The 21,520-nt window shown below is 32.9% G+C and overlaps 1 protein-coding gene across 5 annotated transcripts in view; it reads left to right on the top strand.

Moving 5' to 3' along the window:
* Positions 1-21,520, top strand: part of ARB2A (ARB2 cotranscriptional regulator A) — a 362,845-nt gene that overhangs the window by 194,565 nt on the left and 146,760 nt on the right. For all 5 annotated transcript variants that reach the window (XM_010987660.3, XM_031448348.2, XM_010987659.3 and 2 more), the window contains one exon: positions 1,797-1,916. In XM_010987660.3, coding sequence (XP_010985962.1) covers positions 1,797-1,916 — 120 coding nt within the window. The remainder of the gene's footprint in view (positions 1-1,796; positions 1,917-21,520) is intronic.

Here is a 21,520-nt window from a genome sequence, read left to right as displayed (position 1 = left end):
AGCCTTGGGGATGATAGGGAGAATGTTCCCTCAAAGGTGATGTTTCATTTGAGTCCTGGAGATAAGTAGGAATTATGTGGGTGAAGGTGGTGGGTGAAGTAAAGGCAGAGCATACACAGGTCAGTTTCCAAACAACACCAACAAGAATAGCCCGAAGAAAAGTATGGTGCAGTCAGACTACTGCAAGTTGTTCTCTGCAATTGGAACACAGAGAGTGTTCTCTGTAGTCTCTCATGGTGGGAAAAGGGTGTCTTTTGGATCATTGTATTTTGCAGATACATTTCAAGCCAGAAGCCAGATCATATAAGGCCTCAGCGTCAAGCTGTTTGAATGTGATGTTGAGAGAAATAAAAACACTCTGCAGGGTTCTAAGCAGGGAGTGGGTCATAGGGTGACATGATCACATCTACATGTTTGAAAGGTTGTACTCACTACAGAGTTAGAGAATTTAAACGGGCAACCCTAGAGGCAGAGAAACTGGGCCGGAGATCATTGTAGTCACCTACTTGCAAAAGGCTGGTGGCTCGAGCTTAGCCAGAGGAAATAAGAATGGAGAGAAGTGCATGGCTTTAAGAGACAGTTGGAGACAGAATCAACAGGATTTTAATAATTGATGATATATGGAATTTGAGGGAGAGAGAAATAAAAAATGATACTCAGATTTCAGCCGGAGGTGGGGAGCAAAGAGTGACACAGGTTTATAGAGGACATTTTTAGCAGTGTTGAATTTGGTTGAGTTTAAAGTGTCTGTAGGGCATTTGAAAGGATATAACCTTGAGTCTGGAGCTCAGGAGAATAATTTAGGGCAGAGATAGACATTAGGAAACAATAGCTTTTAGGTGGCAAGAGAAGCCATTCATATGGACCCTAATATGATATTAAAATTTCTGAGATGGAAATTGTGAAAAACTGTGTTCATTATGTAGTACCATAACATTCTTAGAGAATCAGTCTTCTGGCATTAAAGCTTCCAATTTCATGATCTGTTTTAGTTTTTAGCAGTTTGGGTTTTTTTAGCTCTTTGGTTGTTGCGGTTTTTTTTCCCCATTCACATTAACCAGATTTTAGCTTTAACTACAAATGTATCAGCTATAGAGATAAATACAATAAAATGAGGTTATTCTAGAACTTTTGGAATTAAAGCAACATTCATACATTTATTAAGATTTAGCAAGTTAGGAGAAATGTAAAAGGTCTCAAGTTTATATGTTTAGATTTCTCCCAGTTCTAGAAATAAAATATGTATGGAAAATGCTTTAGACAAAAATGTATTTTTAAATAATGTAAATAGAAAATATTTGTTGTTAACTTTTCTGCTTATTTTCAGCTTACAGAGATACTTAAAATTTTATAAATCAATTTAGATGTATGTGTACTATAAGTATATTTTCAGATATACATATAGAAAATGTATCTGATTTTTCTTAATGTTATACTTTTTTATCATAAAATCACTGTAACTTTTTCCTATGCGATTTTAATATACTTAGATATATTTTACTGTCTCAAATATACCCAGAATAGGCAATTTCCCCTCAAGAAGGTGCTTAGTTAAAACATTTTGTTCCAGAAGATGATAGTAGCAGTTAAGTATAGCTGTAATTTACTAATGATTTAATACTAATTTATTCCCTAATTTGAATTTTCAGTGTCGTTCTTTTGTATGATTTTAATTTGGAATGAGCTATAACTATCTTATTTCTTATGCTATGTAAGCAAGCATATAATTTAATTTTTGATTACAATGATAATAATTAGATATAGTACATAATATATGATATTTGTTTTCTTTATAGGAAAATGGTTCTCCTGAAGAACATGCACTCTATGTGTGGGACCATTTCATAGCCCAGTCTGCAGCTGAAAATGTATTTTTTGTTGCTCACAGCTATGGAGGACTTGCATTTGTTGAACTGGTAAGTGCACATTTCACTTTGTTTTTAATTCCAAACTCCTTACAGATTTATCCCCTCCAATTCCTTTTTCTTGGTATCATTACTTTAAATTATTTTATAAAAGGTGAAAATTAAGTATTTTGAGTAAATAATCTTACATGACTTAAAAGGAGTATGCCGCTTTACTTATTGTGGCAGAGCTTTTCAGTGTTCCCCAGGAAGCCTTTTGCCCGTTCCTTATTGACATATTACTTTATAATTTCTACCTCATAGCCCCACTTTCCATACATTTTATGATATTTGTGATTCCTGTATTGTGTGTACACTGTTGAAGCATGTATTACCTGTAGAGTGTTTAAAATTTCAAGAGACCCTTTGAATGTTTGAGAATATCTTGATAATCTTTTACTGACAAAACTGTACTATGTCTACAAGTTAGTACTTGATCGGAATCTATGTAATTAGTATTAAAACTATCAGAAAGCTTCCATTAATCTCCTTCTAAGTGGAACTCATTGCTTGGTCATAAAAATCTTTGCATTTCAAAATAATCTGACTTCTTTTAGGGTTAAGATTATGTGTATAGGATAGAAAAAATTACCAAGATTTTTCAATTTTGTCTGTATTATATACAGTATTACAATTATCGTATCTTGTGTTGGCATGAATAATTAATGAGATATAATCAATACTAGAAGTATGCTCTGTGTCCATTACCCCTTATGTCACAGGAAGGTACCAGTGCTATAATAAAGTGATTAATTGGGTAAAAGTGCATTTGATCATTTTAAATTTGAATAGCCTAAAGTGGACATTAAAAGCAGGCACAGCATTGGTTGTCCAATTTTTATGTTTCTAAACTTTGCTGTGTGCTTCTCTTCATCATGGAAATTAAATATATTTCTGTTGCCTTTTCAACATCTCCACACCTTACTGCTTACCCACGTGATTTAGATATAAAGTTGGTAGTGACAACTGAATACTTTAGCTGACCTAAATTTACAAATTAAGGTCAGTAAATAAGCTAAATCATTTATTTCTTAATTTCTAAAAAATAAAATGAATTTAAAGTACGTTTAACTCTGCTGAATTTTTTTAATATATAATGGATATCTTAAGATAGCTCTCTAATATTTTAGTGTGATGTATCTTTTTACATGTGACTGTTGTCTTTCAAATAGTTCTTTTAACCACACAGATACAGATATATATATATATACAAACATACATATATGTGTCTTATATATAGGTAGCTTATGCTTTCTTTTTATAAGCCATTAAATTACGTAAAACATGAAATTTCATTAACTTCTAGAATACTTTAAAATATGTCTGAAGGCCTGCAAGACCATTCAAATTTCAGATTTCTGTAAAACATAAATTTTCGGTTTTTTGCTTTAATAGTTAACAAACATCTTTTGCACTTCAAATTTGGAATTTAAGTGAGTTTTGGGCAGTGTCAAAAATGAACTTAAGATGCCAGAGTAACAGATGACCAGTGTGTCGGTCCTATTTTGCCTGTCCTTCTTGTCACACACTGGTGGATATTTCTCCACTTTTGTTCCACTTTGATATAAAGCACACAGATGTTTCAGAACAAGACTTGACTTCTGACCTTGAGGCTATTAGGGTCAGGGTCCTCAGGGCCTGTGAAATTATCACAAGCTGAGCTAAAGTTTTTCTCCATCACAGGAAGTAACCAGTAAGTAAGAAGTTAAAAAGGAGCTTTGTCAGAGAGACAAGATGGTCTCAGTAAGGGTCAGCTTCTGTAGTCTGCTGTCTCTGCAGGAGGTGCATGCATGGGAGGAGGAATATAATATAACCACTGGCACATCACATATCTGTCAGGCAACACCAGGACTGAGAAGTCTATTTAATGTAATATACCTTGTTTGGGTTTCAAAATATTAACGGCAATTATCTCAACTTCATATATTTGCTACTTTTTGTCAGGTAACTTTGATTCGAGTATGTAAAGGGGGCATACAGATGGTGGCAACTAAAGAAAAAGGAGTTTATGACCTATTGAAAATATTCCTCTAAACAGATAACACTGTACACTGATAAGTTTTACATACATTTTTGACAAAGCTTGATTAATATATTTAAGGCCATTATGTTTCTACTTAATTTCAGAAAGATTTTTAAAATATAGCTTTGATTAAACAGCAGAAAAAAACATTGAAATTTGTTTAAACTTTTTGCTGTAGCCTAAAGCTGAATAATAATCTTTTCTAGTCTCCTCAGTGTTCTTAGGGGAAAAGTCATGGTGTTTAAAATGTTGACAAATATTCATTCTCTCAGGTTATTTCAACATAGGTATATTATATGAAATTGTTTTATGTGGATTCAAAATTTTAATATTAACTTAGAAGAAAGTAAATTATGAACATCCTAACTTATGGTTTAGTCTTTTTGTCTGATCAGAGATGTGTATAATCTTTGTATTTTAGTAAAGTTTAACTTTTTAAAGATTATCATAAAGTTATACTCCTGATTAAAGACTCTCTCTGCACACACACACACACACACACACCGCCTTATGAATAGAATAGTTCTAATTTGTAGCATCATGTTCGACTACATGGAGATTGCTTTTCTATAATTCTCATTCAAGTTTACATTCTTTTTTTAGACCACAAATTTTAAGACAATTTATTTTAAATGTAAATTGTGTGGCTAGTACAGTTTCAATATTACATGTAATTACTTACAGTGCTTATTGTTTAAAAACAGGTATCAGTCAGGACCTATGCTAAAATGTGTCTTGCCACTTATAAAATTTAAAATTTTGTATAATTGTAGTTTAAAATTAAAGGTACTACTAATAGATATCTGAAAAATTACTTTTTAATTTAGAGCACAAAACAGTTGTAGAGCTTTCATATTTTGCTAATTGTTGTTTTTGTAAATGGAAAACATAATTTATGATTATATCCTATCTTGAAGTATTGAATTCCTCCTGAAGAGTACATTGTAGTTAAGAGACTTATTTTCAAAACCAGTGTTCATTTTATGGTAGTAAATGAATCTGATCATGTCCAAACTCATAAAAACAGTATACAGTTGACTATAATAATGAGAAAAGTGATACTAAAAATATGCCTTTCATTGCTTCGATTCTCATCGTATGTTAACAACTCGAGTTTCTAATTCTCTAGGCTTTCTGTGATCCTAGTAAAAATAGATGTTGATAAGACAGCTCTGGTAACAATTCCAACATTCAGTCATTAAAGCAAAAGGGAAGAACTATTTATTTTATGAAATGATAATGAATTTTAAAAGTAGTATATCTATCTTATGTTAGCTTTTCTGTATATTTAAAATAATGCCAATATGTAAAGTTACTGTTATTAAATCATCATTTACAAAGCCTTACATTTCTAAGAAATTCTGTTTTCTATATGATAGAATTAGTAGTCATAATTATAGTCATTTACCAAATTCATTTAGAAAGCCAAGTAATGCAGCTTACTTTTTGCCTCATATTAGTTGTTAAAAATTTAAACTCATTTGCTGGAAATAAACTGTCATTAAAAAATAATGCAGTTTTTAAGCTTTTTCATCATCTCTTTCACCAGCCACTTTATGAAGTGACTCCATTGCTTCCATTGTTGGTCATTTCAGAGTGCCTTTGCTCTAGTCTTTCTAGATGATGATTAGTTTGACAAAATCATGCAAGCTTAGGATTTTCTTTTATTTGGAAATGAGTTAGCTTTTCTTGTCAATGCCTTCCAATCTCAACTCACCTTACCTTCCCTGTTTGCAGTGCTGATACATCAATTTGCATTCAGATTTCTTTCCTTAGTCAAAGTGAGAGGATTGATATTTTTTATAGAACACAGCAATTTTAGCAAATATATTTCATTAGCTTATTGAATCATCTCAGCTGACATAAAATTAGTATTTTTTTATTACTTTTATTTCCTATTCCAAGTTATTAGTGGTATATTCACAGCCATCATTAAAAACATCTCTTAGAAATGTGTAAAAACTGTTCCTTTTGAAAGTGTATCTCTACCCACTTTTGATTTTGGTTTCTCCATGCTTGTCAGCACTTGATTGGCACCTCACTTGCATGTGAATTAAGGAACGAAGGGAACTCTATTTTCTTTCCATTGTTCCATGCTGGGCTCCCTAGCCTCCAGGCAGTCTAAGCTGACCTTCAGTGGCTGATAGAGGACTATTTTTTGGATTTAGCTGTGTGAGGACACTCAACTTCAGTCTACTCTGAGTTGGTCTTTTTAAATTGCCTAGAGCGTGACTTGGATTTACACTGAAAAGAAAATGGAATGGGACTAAAAGCATTAGTTTTTACCTTTAGTGACATCAGTTAACTGTGACCTTAAAGAAGCATCATTTACATTTTGTCTACAAAGAACAAAGTAAATTGGATATTGGTAGGATATCTGCTTAATGTGATCAATGGGAATAGCTAAAAAGGGGCTGCTGGGAATCAAGAATGAGGAGAGGTAGATTAAAGGCAGATAAACCAAAGAAAAATTGAGCTATTATATATATATATAATATATATATATATATATTCAAAACAGTTAGGCCAAAAACACTTTTTACAAATCTGCTTTAAAATGTAAGTAATTCAATAAAAATAAGTCATCATTTGAATATAACTTGAATTTCTGCATTGGCTGCCTACATGATACCAATAGTATATTAATGCATGAGATGATTACAATTTGTTGTATAGAATGCTATCTTAATTCTCTAGTTGTTTTATATGAAAATGCAGTTTCTCTATTTTGTATGCTCTTTAGAGAGAAACCAGAGTTTATATTTTTCTTGCCTCCTATATTCAATTTTGTTTAATCCTTTGTATATAGTATAGATACTATATTTTGATTGTTAACAGTAATTTTAGAAGTTAGTTGCAAGAGTCCAAGTAAGATCCAATGAAAAGTAGTGGGAATGGTAAGGAAAAAGCACACATTAGATGTTAAGGAGACAAATTCTCTGTGGCTTAGTGACATTGGATCTGAAAACTGAATGAAGAGCAAGAAGGTGTAATATCCTTCCCCAAACACACCTACAGAAGCATATTGAAGTCAATATGAAGGGAATCCAAGCACAACAGATAACGAATAATAAACAGTGCTTATGCAGATATATAGGTATTTGGGGAAAATGTTTGTGTATATTGGATATTTAATAATTGTGCTTAATAGAATAAATGGTATATCAAGTCAGAGTTTAGAAAGGAGAGATTTATACAGATGTAATGTGTTAAGCACCACAGGGGTTAACTATGTATTGAGTTTTGTTTTGTTTTTTACTTTTACTCAAATGATTTTTAACATGTATTAGGAGGTCCCACTGTTTAAAAGAATGACTCAGTCTGTTAATTTTTGTTAACCTGTCTCCTTTTGTCCCATATCTAACCAACCAGCACATTTTGTCAGGTTTGTTTTTTTTTAATATTGATCATGTATTTTCTTCTCTGTGCCCACTGTTGTTAATTTCATTATTTCATAGCTGTATCAGTGCACTCTTACACTCAATTTCCTACTGCCTCTCTTTACTCTCCATTCCATCCTGTATACCACACCATAGTTGATATTACTTATCATACTCACCCCTTTTAGCATGCCATTCCACGATCATATTGGCTCCCTATTGTCGCTTGCATCACCTTTCTTCTCTGTGACTTGACAACCGTCTGTATAATCTGATTATCTCTTTCCAGTATTATTTTTCCCAATAGAAATTCTCAGTTCTAGTCTAATCTCCTTACTGCCATTGTTCCAGCGCACTGTACCTCTACCCATGGCCTCCAAGCCTAGTGTACTAGAAGAACATGAAACTTGGAAAAAGATGACCTGGGTTTGAATTTTAGTTCTGATACCTACAAATTATAAGTTGACTCACATTTTTTATGTGTGTCCTCCTCTGTAAGTACCCACTTCACACAGGCAGAGTTTGGGGGTTAAATTAGAAAATTCCTGTTAGGAATTAAGTCATTCTTGAACATGAGTCTAAAATGCCCATAGTATACGCTCATTTTCATTTTTGCTATTTTGCATTTCCCTCTCCCAAGTAAAAGAATTTTCTTCCTTACTAGATATTTCATAACGTATTCTCAATTGTCTCCTTTTTTTCTGTAGAATTTGTTTTACAATTTAAAACGTTACTAATTGGTTTTATTTTTAAATTATCTTTTATCTCTAAATCTTGCCCAAATCATCTGGAAACACTTTGAGGATAAAGAGTCTAACATAGATTTTATTCCCCCCACCCCAAGTTTGGAAAGAATATGTATCACAACAACATGAGCAGTCTTAAATATCTGCACAGTTAATTGACTGTTACGTAGAGTTTAAGCATTAACAGTAACTTTTACTAATTAAACTTATTCATCCTTCCTACCCTTTATTTGAATATTGACTAACTTGGGAATTCTGCCTAATCAGTTATTTCATATGAGACAGTATTATCCTTTTTATTCCTGGTATTAGTCTCTTAGAATCCCCTCTCTGCTAGTGTGCCCAGACCTTAGGTTGACTGAGAAGATTGCCTCTCTATGATTCACTCTTCAAAGTATGGTCTTCTCAATCAAAAAATAAAGTTATTAAGCTAAGTTATAATTGCCTTCTCATAATGTTATATAGAAGGATATGGAGTAAGTCTGGGAAGCTCCCTGCTTTATCCTCAATTATGAATTTAACACTACTTATTTTTTTAATAATTAACTTACTTTTGCTTGTTTCCATTTTTTAACTTTTAAAAACTTTTGAGATACAATGTCATATCTTTACTGAGATATAATTGGGATTTATTGAGCTTTAGTAAGGAATAATTGACATACTAAAAATTTTAATTTTTAAAGTGTACAATTCAATCATTTTTAATATTTTCACAGAATGGTAAAATTGTACAACCATCACAACTATCTAATTTTTAGAACATTTTCCTCACTGAAAAAGCAATTCCATACCCACTAGCGATCACTCCTCATACTTAACAATCCCACCAGCAATATATGAGGGTTCCAGTTTCTCTGCACTCACTAGTACTTATTGTGTTTCGTTTTTACTTCTACTATGCTAGTTTGGGTGAAATGGTATCTTGTGGCTTTTCTTTGCATTTGCCTATTACTAATTATTTTGAGCATCTTTTGATGTGTTATTGGCTGTTTGTATATATTTTTGGAGAAATGTCAATTAAAACCTTTTGTCCATTTTTAATTATGTTGTCATTTTACTATTGAGTCATAAGGGTTCTTTATGTATTCTGAATGCATGATTTCACTGGATATCAGATACATGATTTGCAAATATTTTCTCCCATTTTGTGGGTTATATTTTCACTTATTTGATGATGCCCCTTGAAGTACAGAAGTGTTTTGTTTTGATGAAGTCCAATTTATCAAGTTTTTGTTTTAGTCACTGGAGTTAATTTCTGTACCTTGTGTAAAGTAGGGATCCAGTGTAATTCTTTTAAATGTGACTATTCAGTTGTCTCAGAACCATTTGTCAATAAGACTATTCTTTCCCCTTCCATTTGTCTTAGCTCCCTCGACTATAAATACAAGGGTTTTCTTCTGGACTCTCAATTCTCTTCCACTGATCTGTATGCTTATCTTTATATAATACCACGCTGTCTTTGATTAGTGTAGCTTTGTAGCATGTTTTGAAAGCCAGAAGTATGGCTCTTCCAACTTTATTCTTCTTCTCAAAGATTGTTTTGGCTATCATAGATCCCTTGCATCTTTATATACATTTTAGGATCAATTTGTCAATTTGTGCAAAAAAGGGAGCTGGGATTTTGATTGGGATTAATTCTGTGGATTAATTTGGGGAATATTCCCATCTTAATAATGTCTTCCAGTCCTTGAACATGGGCTTTATTTCTGTTTATGTAGATCTTCTTTCAAAAATGTTTTGTTGTTTTCAGTGTGCAGATCTTAACACTTATTTAATTTTATTCCTTAGCATTTTATTCTTTCTGATGCTCATCTAAGTGAAATTGTTTTCTTAATTTTATTTTCAGATTGTTCATTGATAGTCTATAGAAATACACTTGATTTTCATGTCTTGATCTTCTATTATGCAACCATTAGTCCTAATAGTTTTTGTGTTTCTGTATGTGATTTCCTTAGGGTTTTCAATGTTCTAGGTCATACAATCTGTGAGTAAAAATAGTTTCAATTTTTCTTTTCCAATCTGAATGTTTGTTTGTTTGTTTATTTTTTGCCTAATTGTCCTGTCTAGTATAGTTATGCATAGAAGTAGATAGAGTGGACATCTTTTGCTCCTGACCTAAAGGAAAAGGCATTCATTTTATCACCATGAAGTATGATGTAAATTGTGATTATTTCCATTCTTGATAGATCATTTCTACTAAGGCCCTAATCTGCTCCTTAATGTTTATATCTCTCAGTCACATCAAGATCAGTTTGGTCAGAAGGCTGAAATGGAGAAAGAATTCACTAATACGTTATGAAATCTTTTCATAGAATAAAGAATCCACATTACTCCATTGGAATTACCTTTGGAGGAGGCTTTGTCAGTATCCACATAGATGGGCCACATCCAGGTCTTACTGCCCTGCGTCTGTGCAGCTGAGAGATCGGGCACTCTGTCTCTTAATTCAGCAAAGACTGTCAGGAAGTCACTGTCTGCTAAAATTTGTACAATAACATGTTGAGGAGAACCCAGAGAAGTTGACATGTTAATTTCTGAGATATAAATCTTTCTATAAGAAATACTTCTTTTTCCACTGGTTTATAAAAGATCTTAATGAGAGATTTTGTATTTTTCTGCAGATCTGAGAGCATGATTGACTATTGTAAATCTTTTATAAGAGGGATTATGGAAAAACACATTTAACTTAATAATGGAGCTGTTTTTAACTATTCTTAAAGCCTCATAATGATCACTCAGTGTAAGCGCTCCCTCATATGAGATTCCCAGCCTCAGTGACACCTGTGATTTGACATCATAAGTTGAACAGAGCTCTTAGAAGACAAAAACTTTTGCAGTCAAAACCGTTTAACTTCTATCTTATAAGTAACTAGACCTCAATTTTTATTGAATAATTTAATGATTAACACAGGGGAGCCAGGTAGACTGAGACTTGAAGCACACTAGATCCTTGTTAGGGTAAAGCTTGAGAGAACAAGATAGAAGCCAAATCTGGGCAAAAGTCTTATTACTAGAGTTCAAGATGGGTTCAGGAAGAGCTAGTTCAGCTGGAGACCTTGGATTTGGAGGGAGTAGCATGTGAACTATCACTAGGTAGGTATCTGTAGAGCATGGTGAACTCATGTTTGAATCAGGAGGTATAATCTGGTGGCAGGGAACAAAAAAATCAAGGCATGAGTGATAACTGAGCAAACACAATGTAGTCATTGATTCTTAGAGTACTTCTTCTTCCCAACCAAACTCCACTCCACTGCTTTATAGGGAAGGACGGAAGGGGCTGGGGGGGAGTGGGGGCCATGAAAAAAAAAACCAGGATCCAGCAATGGGGAAAGGGTGAACAAAGTAGGCAAGTTGTAAGGCTTCAACCATTGACTGGGGGTTTAAAAATGTTATTTTTTTCCTGAGGAGAAGAGGTTCAAGTAGGCAGGAAAAAAAACAGAAGGACTGTGAAGTGATGAATCAAGGCAGAAGTCCAATCTATGTGACTTTTAAGTCAGGATGAGATAGAGTAAAATACTGCATCCTAAGGTCATGTAGATACCTAGGGCTTATCCTTGCTTGTGAGGTTTCTATGGCAATGAAAGGGATGGGTTAGAAAGAGCTATCATTTTTCCTGCTCTTTGGCTGTGAGATGATACACTGTGGGTCTAAAGGTTTCTTTGGGCCCAGAGAAACAAAGTGATCTTTCTACTGTGATCTTAACTTTTAGAGTTGGGGACTTTTAACCCCCAACTCACCTCATATTTTTTGTTATAGGTTTTCCAAACTTTTTCATTGAGTGAATTTAGATCACTGTGAAGCCACCTGGACCATATAAGTTTGACATTATAGAAATTTTGGAGTCAGGATTGAATATTATGACCTCAAAAAAGAAATAGTACCAAAAACTATCAAAGATATTTATTCAGTTCAACACCCTACTCTGTAAAAGTACTGGGGAGGCAGATTAAAACACATGATCCCTGGCCCAAAGAAGGTTATGCTCTAACTAGGAAATACATTTAAACAAAGAGTAATGTAGTATGATAATTGTGAAGTGAGACTTTAGCCAAGAGGTTGTTACCTTCCCCAATATAAAGACCCCTACAGTAAATTTGTCTTAGAGTTAAGTCTTAGCAAGAATTGTTTCTGTTGATAAACTGATAAAGTCTGTCAGAAAGTAAAAACTCCATAATGCATTTTTACCTTTGTCTCTGTAAACCCAGAGCCATAGTTAGTTTTCCATTTCATGTGTTACCCTCAGCCTCAATCTCTTATTCAGTGTCTTAATTCATAGTTATCTTTTATTTTACATGTCCTCAGAGTCCTTTTCTTAATTGACAGAAGAAATACAGCAAATCCATTATTTTCTCTGATTTCTGCTGTGCTGCCTAGTCCTGCTGGACCTATACTACTACTCAGAAAATAGTTTTTGATCCTAGATTTATATAGAGATAAGTTGTCAGAAGCAGATCTCAGGTGGTGCTGTATTGGTTCAGAATGAAGAAAGTAGGTCTGGGCATTTGTGTAGAGAGCCACGAGATAGAACAAAGTGATGGATGAGAGAACAAAGCTGATCAACAAGCACATGTAGAGCCAGTGTGCTTTAGTGTGTAGGAGGTACAAGTTTGTGACCCTGAAGTTTTGGGCACTTAGAAGGACCATTAATGGAAATTGATCAGTGAATGCAGAAAATCGACTAAGAAGATATTAAAATCTCTAATCTAACCTAACCCTAACCCAAAGCTTAGTTTTCTGTGATTAAATTGAGTAAGTTAAATCTCATATCCTCCAGAAATTAGTTTGCCTATTTATTTATGTATTAGTATATTCAGATTTCTTCCTAGTTTTCCATCCCTTATTTGAATTTTTCTCATAAATAAGTTTATTAAGGACATTAGTATACAGTAAAAATTGCTATTTAATATTTTAGTGACAATTTTATAATTGAGTCAAATGATTAAAAAGTGTTCTAATTTTTCATATGCCTAACTTATGTCTAAATATCCGTAAATCTTGATATCTAACTTCTAACATCTTATCTCCAAATTTCTTTACTACATTAATCAGACATCTGGATTAGAAAAAAACTTGTTTATCTTTCTAAAGGAGAGGCACTGGGCAGAAAGATAGAGTACACTTAGCTTTCTCCTACAGAAGAAATTTCCTATCTTGACTTCTTTCCAATTACAAGGCATCAAGAGATGCTTTATAATTATAAGTGTTGATATTCTAAAAGTATGCAGAAGCCTGTCCGCTAACAACAAAGAAACTTTGACTTTCTCTGTAGTGTCCTATAAAGTGTAATAAGATGATGTGAGCTCCCTAGCTTATGTATTGCCTTTGTTGTGTTACTGCTCAATTTACCTCAAACAAAAATTCCTAGTTCCAATATCATTAATAATGTAATAATAGCTTCTACCACTGTTACAGACTAAGACTTAAATTTTCAGTCTTGCTTCCTGTTACACATTTTTAGGACATCGATCTAAATTTTAAATATATTTGTCTTTATGTCCAAATATTAAATATGTAGTAATATATATCTTTAGCATATTATAAACCTTATCATTCAGTGACCCCTTTGTTTTCTCTAAGATCTTGCAGTATATTCTCAAGCAAAACAGGCACCTTCATATCTGATTTCTCTGTTAGAGACCTCTCTTACTCTAATAGAACCCTGTCATTGCTATTATAATAGAATCCATATCATCTGTCAGCCAGCCATGGGGGCCTAAGACACTGGGTCAAGAACAATTCTAAGCAATTCATAGCAGTGCCTTTGAAAACGAACATTTTAAATGGAATTAGTATTTATGAATGTCTTGCAAATCAGAAGGCGGTGACATCATCTTCATATTCAGCAGCAGCAGCACTAATGCTTAAATAACTTACTGTGTACTAGACATTGTCCTAAGCATATACTTTATATAAATGTACTTTATCTCTGAATCCTCATAACAACTTTATAAGTACTGTTATCATCACCATTTTACAGATGAGAAACATTTAAATGTATTTTCCCCCTTTAAAAAGTATGACCTCTCACTTCGTCACAATGAGTTTTTGTTTATTTCTCCTCTTACCAATATTTATGCAGAGTAAACTTTATAATAACTGTGGTAACTCATCCCTGAAACAATCCCCTGGTTTTTCATATATTTCAGGATTCAGTTCTGTACTTCTCTGTTGAAGTACATGATTATTTAGTTTTTATTCTCTATCCCCTTTACTGCTTATTGTTTTTTGTGCCTTCCAAGAAGACTTTCCATTTTAATGAATTCTTAGTTACCCATACTAATGAAGGGGAAAGAAGGTGTGGGAAATTTAAAATAACAGGCAGTCCTCAAATCATTTCTATTTAAATTTTGAATATGTTTTGATGTGGTGTTCTGGAAATTCAGTTTAAGTTAAAAAATTGAAAACACTTTATGAAAGTCTGGAAAGCAGATGAGTTTCCTTGGCCAAGCCCCTGGTTGGCTCTTCATCCCATGCTGGAAATAGACAGCTGTCTACTAATACCAACTAAATAGAACTGACCTTTCAAATCTCACTAGAACAATCTGCTATCAGTGTTTGCTCCTTCACATTATCCACATCTGTAAGTTACACCTGGAAGTGATAGCTGTGTTACAGCACCTCCCAAGTACCAGGCATTGTTTTAAGTGCTTTATAAATATTAACTCGTTTCTTATAACAGCCCTATGATGTAAGTATTATTATCCTCAGTTACATATGAGGAAACAAAATCTTAAGTAGTGAGACCAGACAGCCAGCAAATGATGGAGCCAGAATTTGAACCTAGACTCTCTGGCTCTGAAGCTTATAACTATTAGCATACTGACATTCAAAAGACAGCGCGAGTTTAGGACACTACTAGATTTTGTCATCAAACATTATTTTAGCCAGGCATTGTACAACTTATCTTTAACTCTGTTAGGTAGGTATTATTAGCCGTGTTTTACAGATGAAGGAGTCAGGAAGGTTGAGGAACACTGTCCAAGTTTGCACAACAAACATCAGAGCCGAATCGAAATCCTTTCAGTTTGCAATAAAAATCCAATCTCAGAATCAATGATTTTGCCCATGAAACACTTTTCCCTCTGTTGGGTTTTTGAAAAAACTGCATGAAACGTTTTTCTAATAAGTTAGGATTTTTTAATTAATGAGGAAACTTTCCATTTAAAGAAACTCTGCGTTTATATTTTACGAGACCAGTGCTCTAACCCCTGAGCTACAGAGCCTGAGTTTCTGCGTTTATATTTTAAAACACAAAATTCTTTGGTAAACTGAATATTATATCTGACATACTTTTAAAATTGAGAATATGCTTTTAAAATCAAAAAGCACACATACTGTGCAGATTTATTTCAGGAAGGATAGAATTACATTATTCAGTGCCTATCACAATGTCAACACATTTCAAATATTAGATGATAATACTCGACAATTGTTTTTCTACATTTTCCCCTACATATTGGAGAAAATATAACAATTTAAAGATTGTAACAAAAAGTGAAACTATAATTGCTTGGTCCTTTGTATTTTACTATAAATTGGGAGTTTACATTTCACTGTGAATACCAGAGTACTCAAAATTCTTATATTTGAAATTAAAATTAGAAGAAGGAAAACTTTGAGTCCCTATAATTAACCTGCTACTTCATGCCTTTCTGACTTATTATAAGCATTTCTTCTGATACCTAACACTTGAAAAGCTATAAAAGAGTATTATATTGCTTTGATTTTATATCATTCTTTCTCCATGTAAATAGTAAAGTTTTTACAAAGCTTTAAGTCTAAGTAAAGAGGATCAAACGAATGACATATTTAGTTATACTTTAGGGAAAAAAATCTTATTATAGTAAACTGAAACTTAAAATCTCACCAGTGTAGAAAGCACTAGAAATGTGAAAAAAAAAAAAGAGTTATGTTTATCCTGCATATTTCTCTCCATTGGCTAAATAAATCAGCGTCTTAAGATATGTGTCCTTTAACAGCTAAATAAACACCTTTAAATAGTGAACTTTACAATAGATGTCTGATTTTCATATTTTATATAGTGTTTTGCCAAGGAAAGTTCATACATCAATAGCTAAAAGAAAAACTATGTATTTTTAATATTAGAAATATTTGCTACATACCTGAGAGAAAATGCATCTGTAGCTAAATTTTTTAATTTAAAAGTCCAAAGTAGAAGGTAACTAAGGTAAATATGCTAGTAGATATTTACAGAATTTTTCTTATTTTCTTGGCAGTGTCTGTATTATAGTTGTTGGCATTATCATTCCTATTTAAAATTTGACTTTAACTTCTTTTAAGTTATGAAAGACTTTTTTAAAATGTGAAATTCCTAAGAAGAATCAATAGGTTTAAATACAAGCAAAAAATAAAACTATTTAGGAAATAAATTTGCACTCAGGTAGTTCCTTGAAGACCTGATAATTGAGCGTTTTTGATGTAGCCTTATAAAGCATCTGACTTGCCTTCAAGACCATTTGACAGGGACAGAGCTTTGTGTACTAACTTTGTGTTTTAAGTAGCCCTTGAGCTTATTATACATTCTAATCAGATTTTAGAGTAATTTTGGAGATACAGATACTAACTTTAAAAGAAAAAAATGCTCCTATATCAATAGATTAGCCACTACATAGAGAATTCTTTGGTGACAGGGTGAGTTTTTAGTTTAAGAATGATGACTGTAATTTTACATCTTGAATTAGTTCTCCTACCACATTTTCATTTATTCCTTGTTCAAGAATTACCTGAGATAGTATTTTGCTTTTTCTAGATTTTTATTTCCTGCTCATGAATACAAACATACTAAAAATTTAACCTTCTGAAATGTCAGCAAAATTCAGCTATGCCAAGAAATTTTAAGAAACCAGAATTTTATCTGCACACTCTTAAAAGTAATGCTGAGTGTTTCTCCCATGATGTTTTCTTCCCCTTCTCTGCACTCTAGATCCCAGGAAGAGTTTTTAACTGTCAAAAATTACCCATTTTAAGAATTCTCTTTAGCTCAAAAAAAAAAAAAAAAACTCATTTTGAGAATCCGTAGGAAATGCAAGGTATTCAACAGTATATATTTACTGTCTGAAGCTGATATAGCTGTAAGGTTTTTCAGATCCAATTGATCTATTGCGCATGTTCCCTCCCTAGGTTGCAGGACGTGCTTCTATTTGCATAAGGCCCTGGGCAAGGTTCTTTCTTGCATTGATTGGCCTGTCCAAGGCAGCCTGATGTGTTCTTGCATTGATCACTTTGTCTTTTCTTGGAAGACAGTGTTACACTGAGTTCATCTCAAACATTCTAGGGAGAAGGTAAAACTTTACTGCAGATGTCTCAGTTTTATTCAGATGTTCCTTTGAGTATAGGCCCTTTTTGCAAGGATAAGTATCTCTTTTTTTTTTCTTTCCTAATTTGGATGTTTCTGCAGTTTGAGTGCACTGTAGACTAGATTATATTTGAAAAAGCTGTGTTAAAGAAAATTGCCAGAGTATATGCCACTTATCTTGTGCTATTTTTGTTTTTAAGACAGTGTATCTTGCTTCCAGCTTAAAACTATTTTCTTTAAAGATGATCTCTCAAACCTAGGCATAAACTAAAATTTACTGGTGTTTGTGATAGGTTGCCACTTATCTTTACTAGCTTTATAGATTCCTTAGTTTCATTGGGACATTCATTGCTTTATGTGTTTAAGAAAATAAGGAGTTTTATTAGTTTCACTATAAAACAGTGGTCCAGAAATACTTGTCTGTTACTATTCATCATTATTAGTTATGTTAACATGAGTGGTATAAACTTAGCAAATGTGGACATTATTAGGCAGCCACATACCAACTACGAGTAACATATATTTCATTATATCATAACTTTTGTGGTAGTGTGTTATTTGGTGACAATGGAAACCTGAGTTTAAGCATTAAATCTTCAACCAAATCTGCGAGAAACTGAGCAATGAATGTTTTGCAGTTTAGCACTCTTTATTGGCTGGTCCTTAAATCAACATTTATATTGTCTGCCAAAGAACATATTTGCCTACACTGCTAATTATCAGAAAATGCCCATTACCCCCAACCTATTTAGTCCGTCTTTAGTGAGAAACTGGTAAGACAACCGTAGGCTTCTGTCAGGATGCAGGGCAGTATCCTCCTCCTGACCAGCTTGCTGTTTCATCAGACCCTATGTGAGTTTATAAGAAGGTTTACTTTTGGCAAAGATTTAGAAATGTGTCATGGCTGATTTTGATTATTGTGCTGTTGGTAATTAAACTCTGCTACAATTCCTAAATGGTTTCAGAGAGCAGATTTAGTAACACTCACTACAAGTCAGGACATTTTCATATATGCTCTTTTATTTTCATGAAACAGGTCACTATTTCTGAATATTGTTGAAGTCTAGAAATTAAACTGAACAGAAAAGCACTGCATCAGTTATATCAGCCAGTGGTGGCGTTACAGTGGCGTCATGCAATATATCGTAAGCCACAGAAACCTTTTCCTATTTTTAATAATTCCGTTTTGTAAAATTTGATAGTAAAATATCAAGGACCATATTTCTTTTGTTTGCTTCACAAATGCTAGAATTCATGCTTTAAAATTAAACCTGGAGTGAATTAAATGTTTATTACACAAGGACAATAACCACGTCAGGTTGTTAGATGATGTCATTTGCTGCTTTAAAGGTGTCCTCTAAAAGCTATAGCATTAATGAGGTATGTAACATGAGTTACGTGAAATTTATTCAACAAGTAGAAGTGTTCGTACATGGAATTATTATTGATGTAAATAACATATATTAGAAAATTTGGCCTTATATTGGAAAAACTAGATTTGTGGATGATTGGAACTTAACTAGAATGTCTCAAATTATTAATCATATTTGTATGTTAAATCATATAAATATGAAAACACTTCACAAAATAGTGGTGTAATTATTTTCTGAAGAAATAAGCTTGGTAGTTTGGGAAAATAATTGTGAAAATACCAGTGAAAAAGGCATATAAAAGTATTGAAATGTAAAACCTCTTCAAATACTTAAAAACAGCTCTTCAAAACTGAATCCAATCTGTGAAAACACAGATATTACATTGCAACTTTTCTTCAGTGCATCTCAGCTTGGTTCAAGTATAGCTCTCTGAAATGAAATTGTATAGTGTTTGCACATTTTTTCCAGCTAAAATGAAATGTACATCATCTTGCATAATTTACTTGTCTCTGGTGGTTAAATTTGCATATCTGAATGAGTATATATCTTAAGCTCCTGCTAGATGTAAAATAATCTCATGAGTGGAGGAAAGCTCTTTTACCTCAGAACTCAGAAGAGTGTGTATTTCACAGCAACCCATGATCAAACAGGCTAATTCAGATGCTGGAAAGGGCTTTTGCTTAGCTATGTGGAAGAACCATTGACTTCATACAACCAACAAGTGTATGGTGCTACAGGCGATCTACTGAAAACCCTGTGTAGAACTGAACGACCACCCCAAATGCAAGTGACCATGAGCAACCACGAATAGGTGTAAATACACACTTCAGCTGGCCAGATTTTCTGCTCTGTAATTCAGTCGCAATCACTATTTCTTCCCTCTAAATTTACACTACATAATCAGCTTCTTGTTTGTACCCACACTAAAGAAATATCATTCAGTATTTGGTGGGGAAAAAAAAGGATATTGGCCTTCCTGTAATTACTAGGATGCAGAATGATGTCCACTTTTTTTCTTTTTTAATTATTTCTCAGATAATGCCCAGGACCTCAGACTAGAAAAATTCTCCAGACTTCTTGCAGGGAGGGAAATGGAGTTCTGAGTCCAAAGAATGTTCACTGTGCTCAGAGTCTAAAACATTTCTGGGGAAACGGAGGGGCTTTGCACTAAGATGCTGGGAAACATAAAGATGGTGAAATAGCTGGTAAAAAGTTGTTCAGTGAAACACATCACTTTTTCCCATATCTAAGGAAGGGGTAAGGAATTGCTAAAAAGCTTTCAAACTAATGAGTTTTCAAATATAAGAATAATAATTTTTAAATCATAGAAGGAAGGATATATTAATTTCAGACCTCTTTGACTATTTCCCTTTGACAAAGCTTTGCCTATTTATTGGTGGTTGCTAGAAGTTACCATGTTTCTAGTGTAGCATATTGTGAGTCTGAGAATTTCTAATAATACCACAGTAACTTTGTAGTAGAAATCATGAATCATTAATTATATATTAAAATGCATCTCTTCATAAAATCTCAAAAATGTATTTTTTCTTCATTTAATGAACAAAATTTGATATCTCATCATTAAAGATGTGCTTATAAATTTCTTATCACTCTGTATGATATTATTATAGCTCTGGTTTCTTACAACTTAAGTTTTAATTGTAACTATGATTTTTAACTCTCAGTACATGTAAAAGATACATATTTTTCAAGACAAATAATTAAATATAAAAATATCAATAAAATAAGATGTACTTTGTTTTATGCAAAAGTGTTACCTTTCTAAGGAATAGAACAGAAATTAAAGATTACATAATTTCTGAATAAAGTTATAGTTTGCTTTTTCTTACTCTTCCTCCTTCCCAGCCCAAGATAATATAAATGAACAGTTTATTTAACAAGCAAGTACTAACCACAGTAGGTAAAAATGAGCAGCTCTAAATGGTATTTAAAATACCTCTGGCTAAAGAAATTATATCAAAAGATTAGTATTTGTTTTGTGCTCTATTTGTTCTTTGTAACTTTTAATAATATTGAATTGTTCCTGAAAGTGTAATACAGTTTTGTTTTATCATCTTGAAAAAAAATGTTTTTGGTTATAATGAGAATTGTTGATTGAAAATTTGTTATGCTCAATTATTTGATGCATATGTATGATTGTTTAAGTATGTGGAGACTCTTACTAAGTAATCTTTACAGATATCATATGCATGAAGAGATTATTTACTTGTTAGATACTAGAGTGAATACAATATGTTAAGGAAATACCTTCCTTTGAAAATATCTTTTATACTTTTTCTGCCTCTAAACACTTTACAAGAATCTTCTCATTTGTAGTTGTTAAGAAATCATATGCAGAAGAAAAGTTGTCTTTGAACATTTTCTGTAGGCTTTAAGAAGTTAAAGCTAAAAGCTCAGAGTTTAAAATTTATCTTTGTGTTGGTGTCTGTGTATTTCCAAACTCTTATCTGAGATGTTCTATAAAGGAATCAAACGTAATCATAGGCATGTTAATGCTGATAATAAAATACATGGACTGCAGACTTATTCCATTTCTTTTAACCTTGTGGGAATGATAATAGCTCCTAATCACTGTATCTCTCCGGCTGTGTATAAACCTAGCTTCACAGTCTTCCTACTCCTAACTCAGCATCGTTTTTCATGTAACAGGCACGGACCTGCTTACCTTTTCCTTTTTCTACAAGAAAAATCTGGCCCTGGACATTTATTCAGACATCCCCAAAATCAACACATAGAAATGTTCTGGGTTAATTCTAA

This window comes from Camelus dromedarius, chromosome 3 (assembly GCF_036321535.1).
Source record: "Camelus dromedarius isolate mCamDro1 chromosome 3, mCamDro1.pat, whole genome shotgun sequence".
In the NCBI taxonomy this organism is placed as follows: Eukaryota; Metazoa; Chordata; class Mammalia; order Artiodactyla; family Camelidae; genus Camelus; species Camelus dromedarius.
Note: the sequence above shows the minus strand (reverse complement) of the source record. Positions and strands in the feature narration are given on the sequence as shown.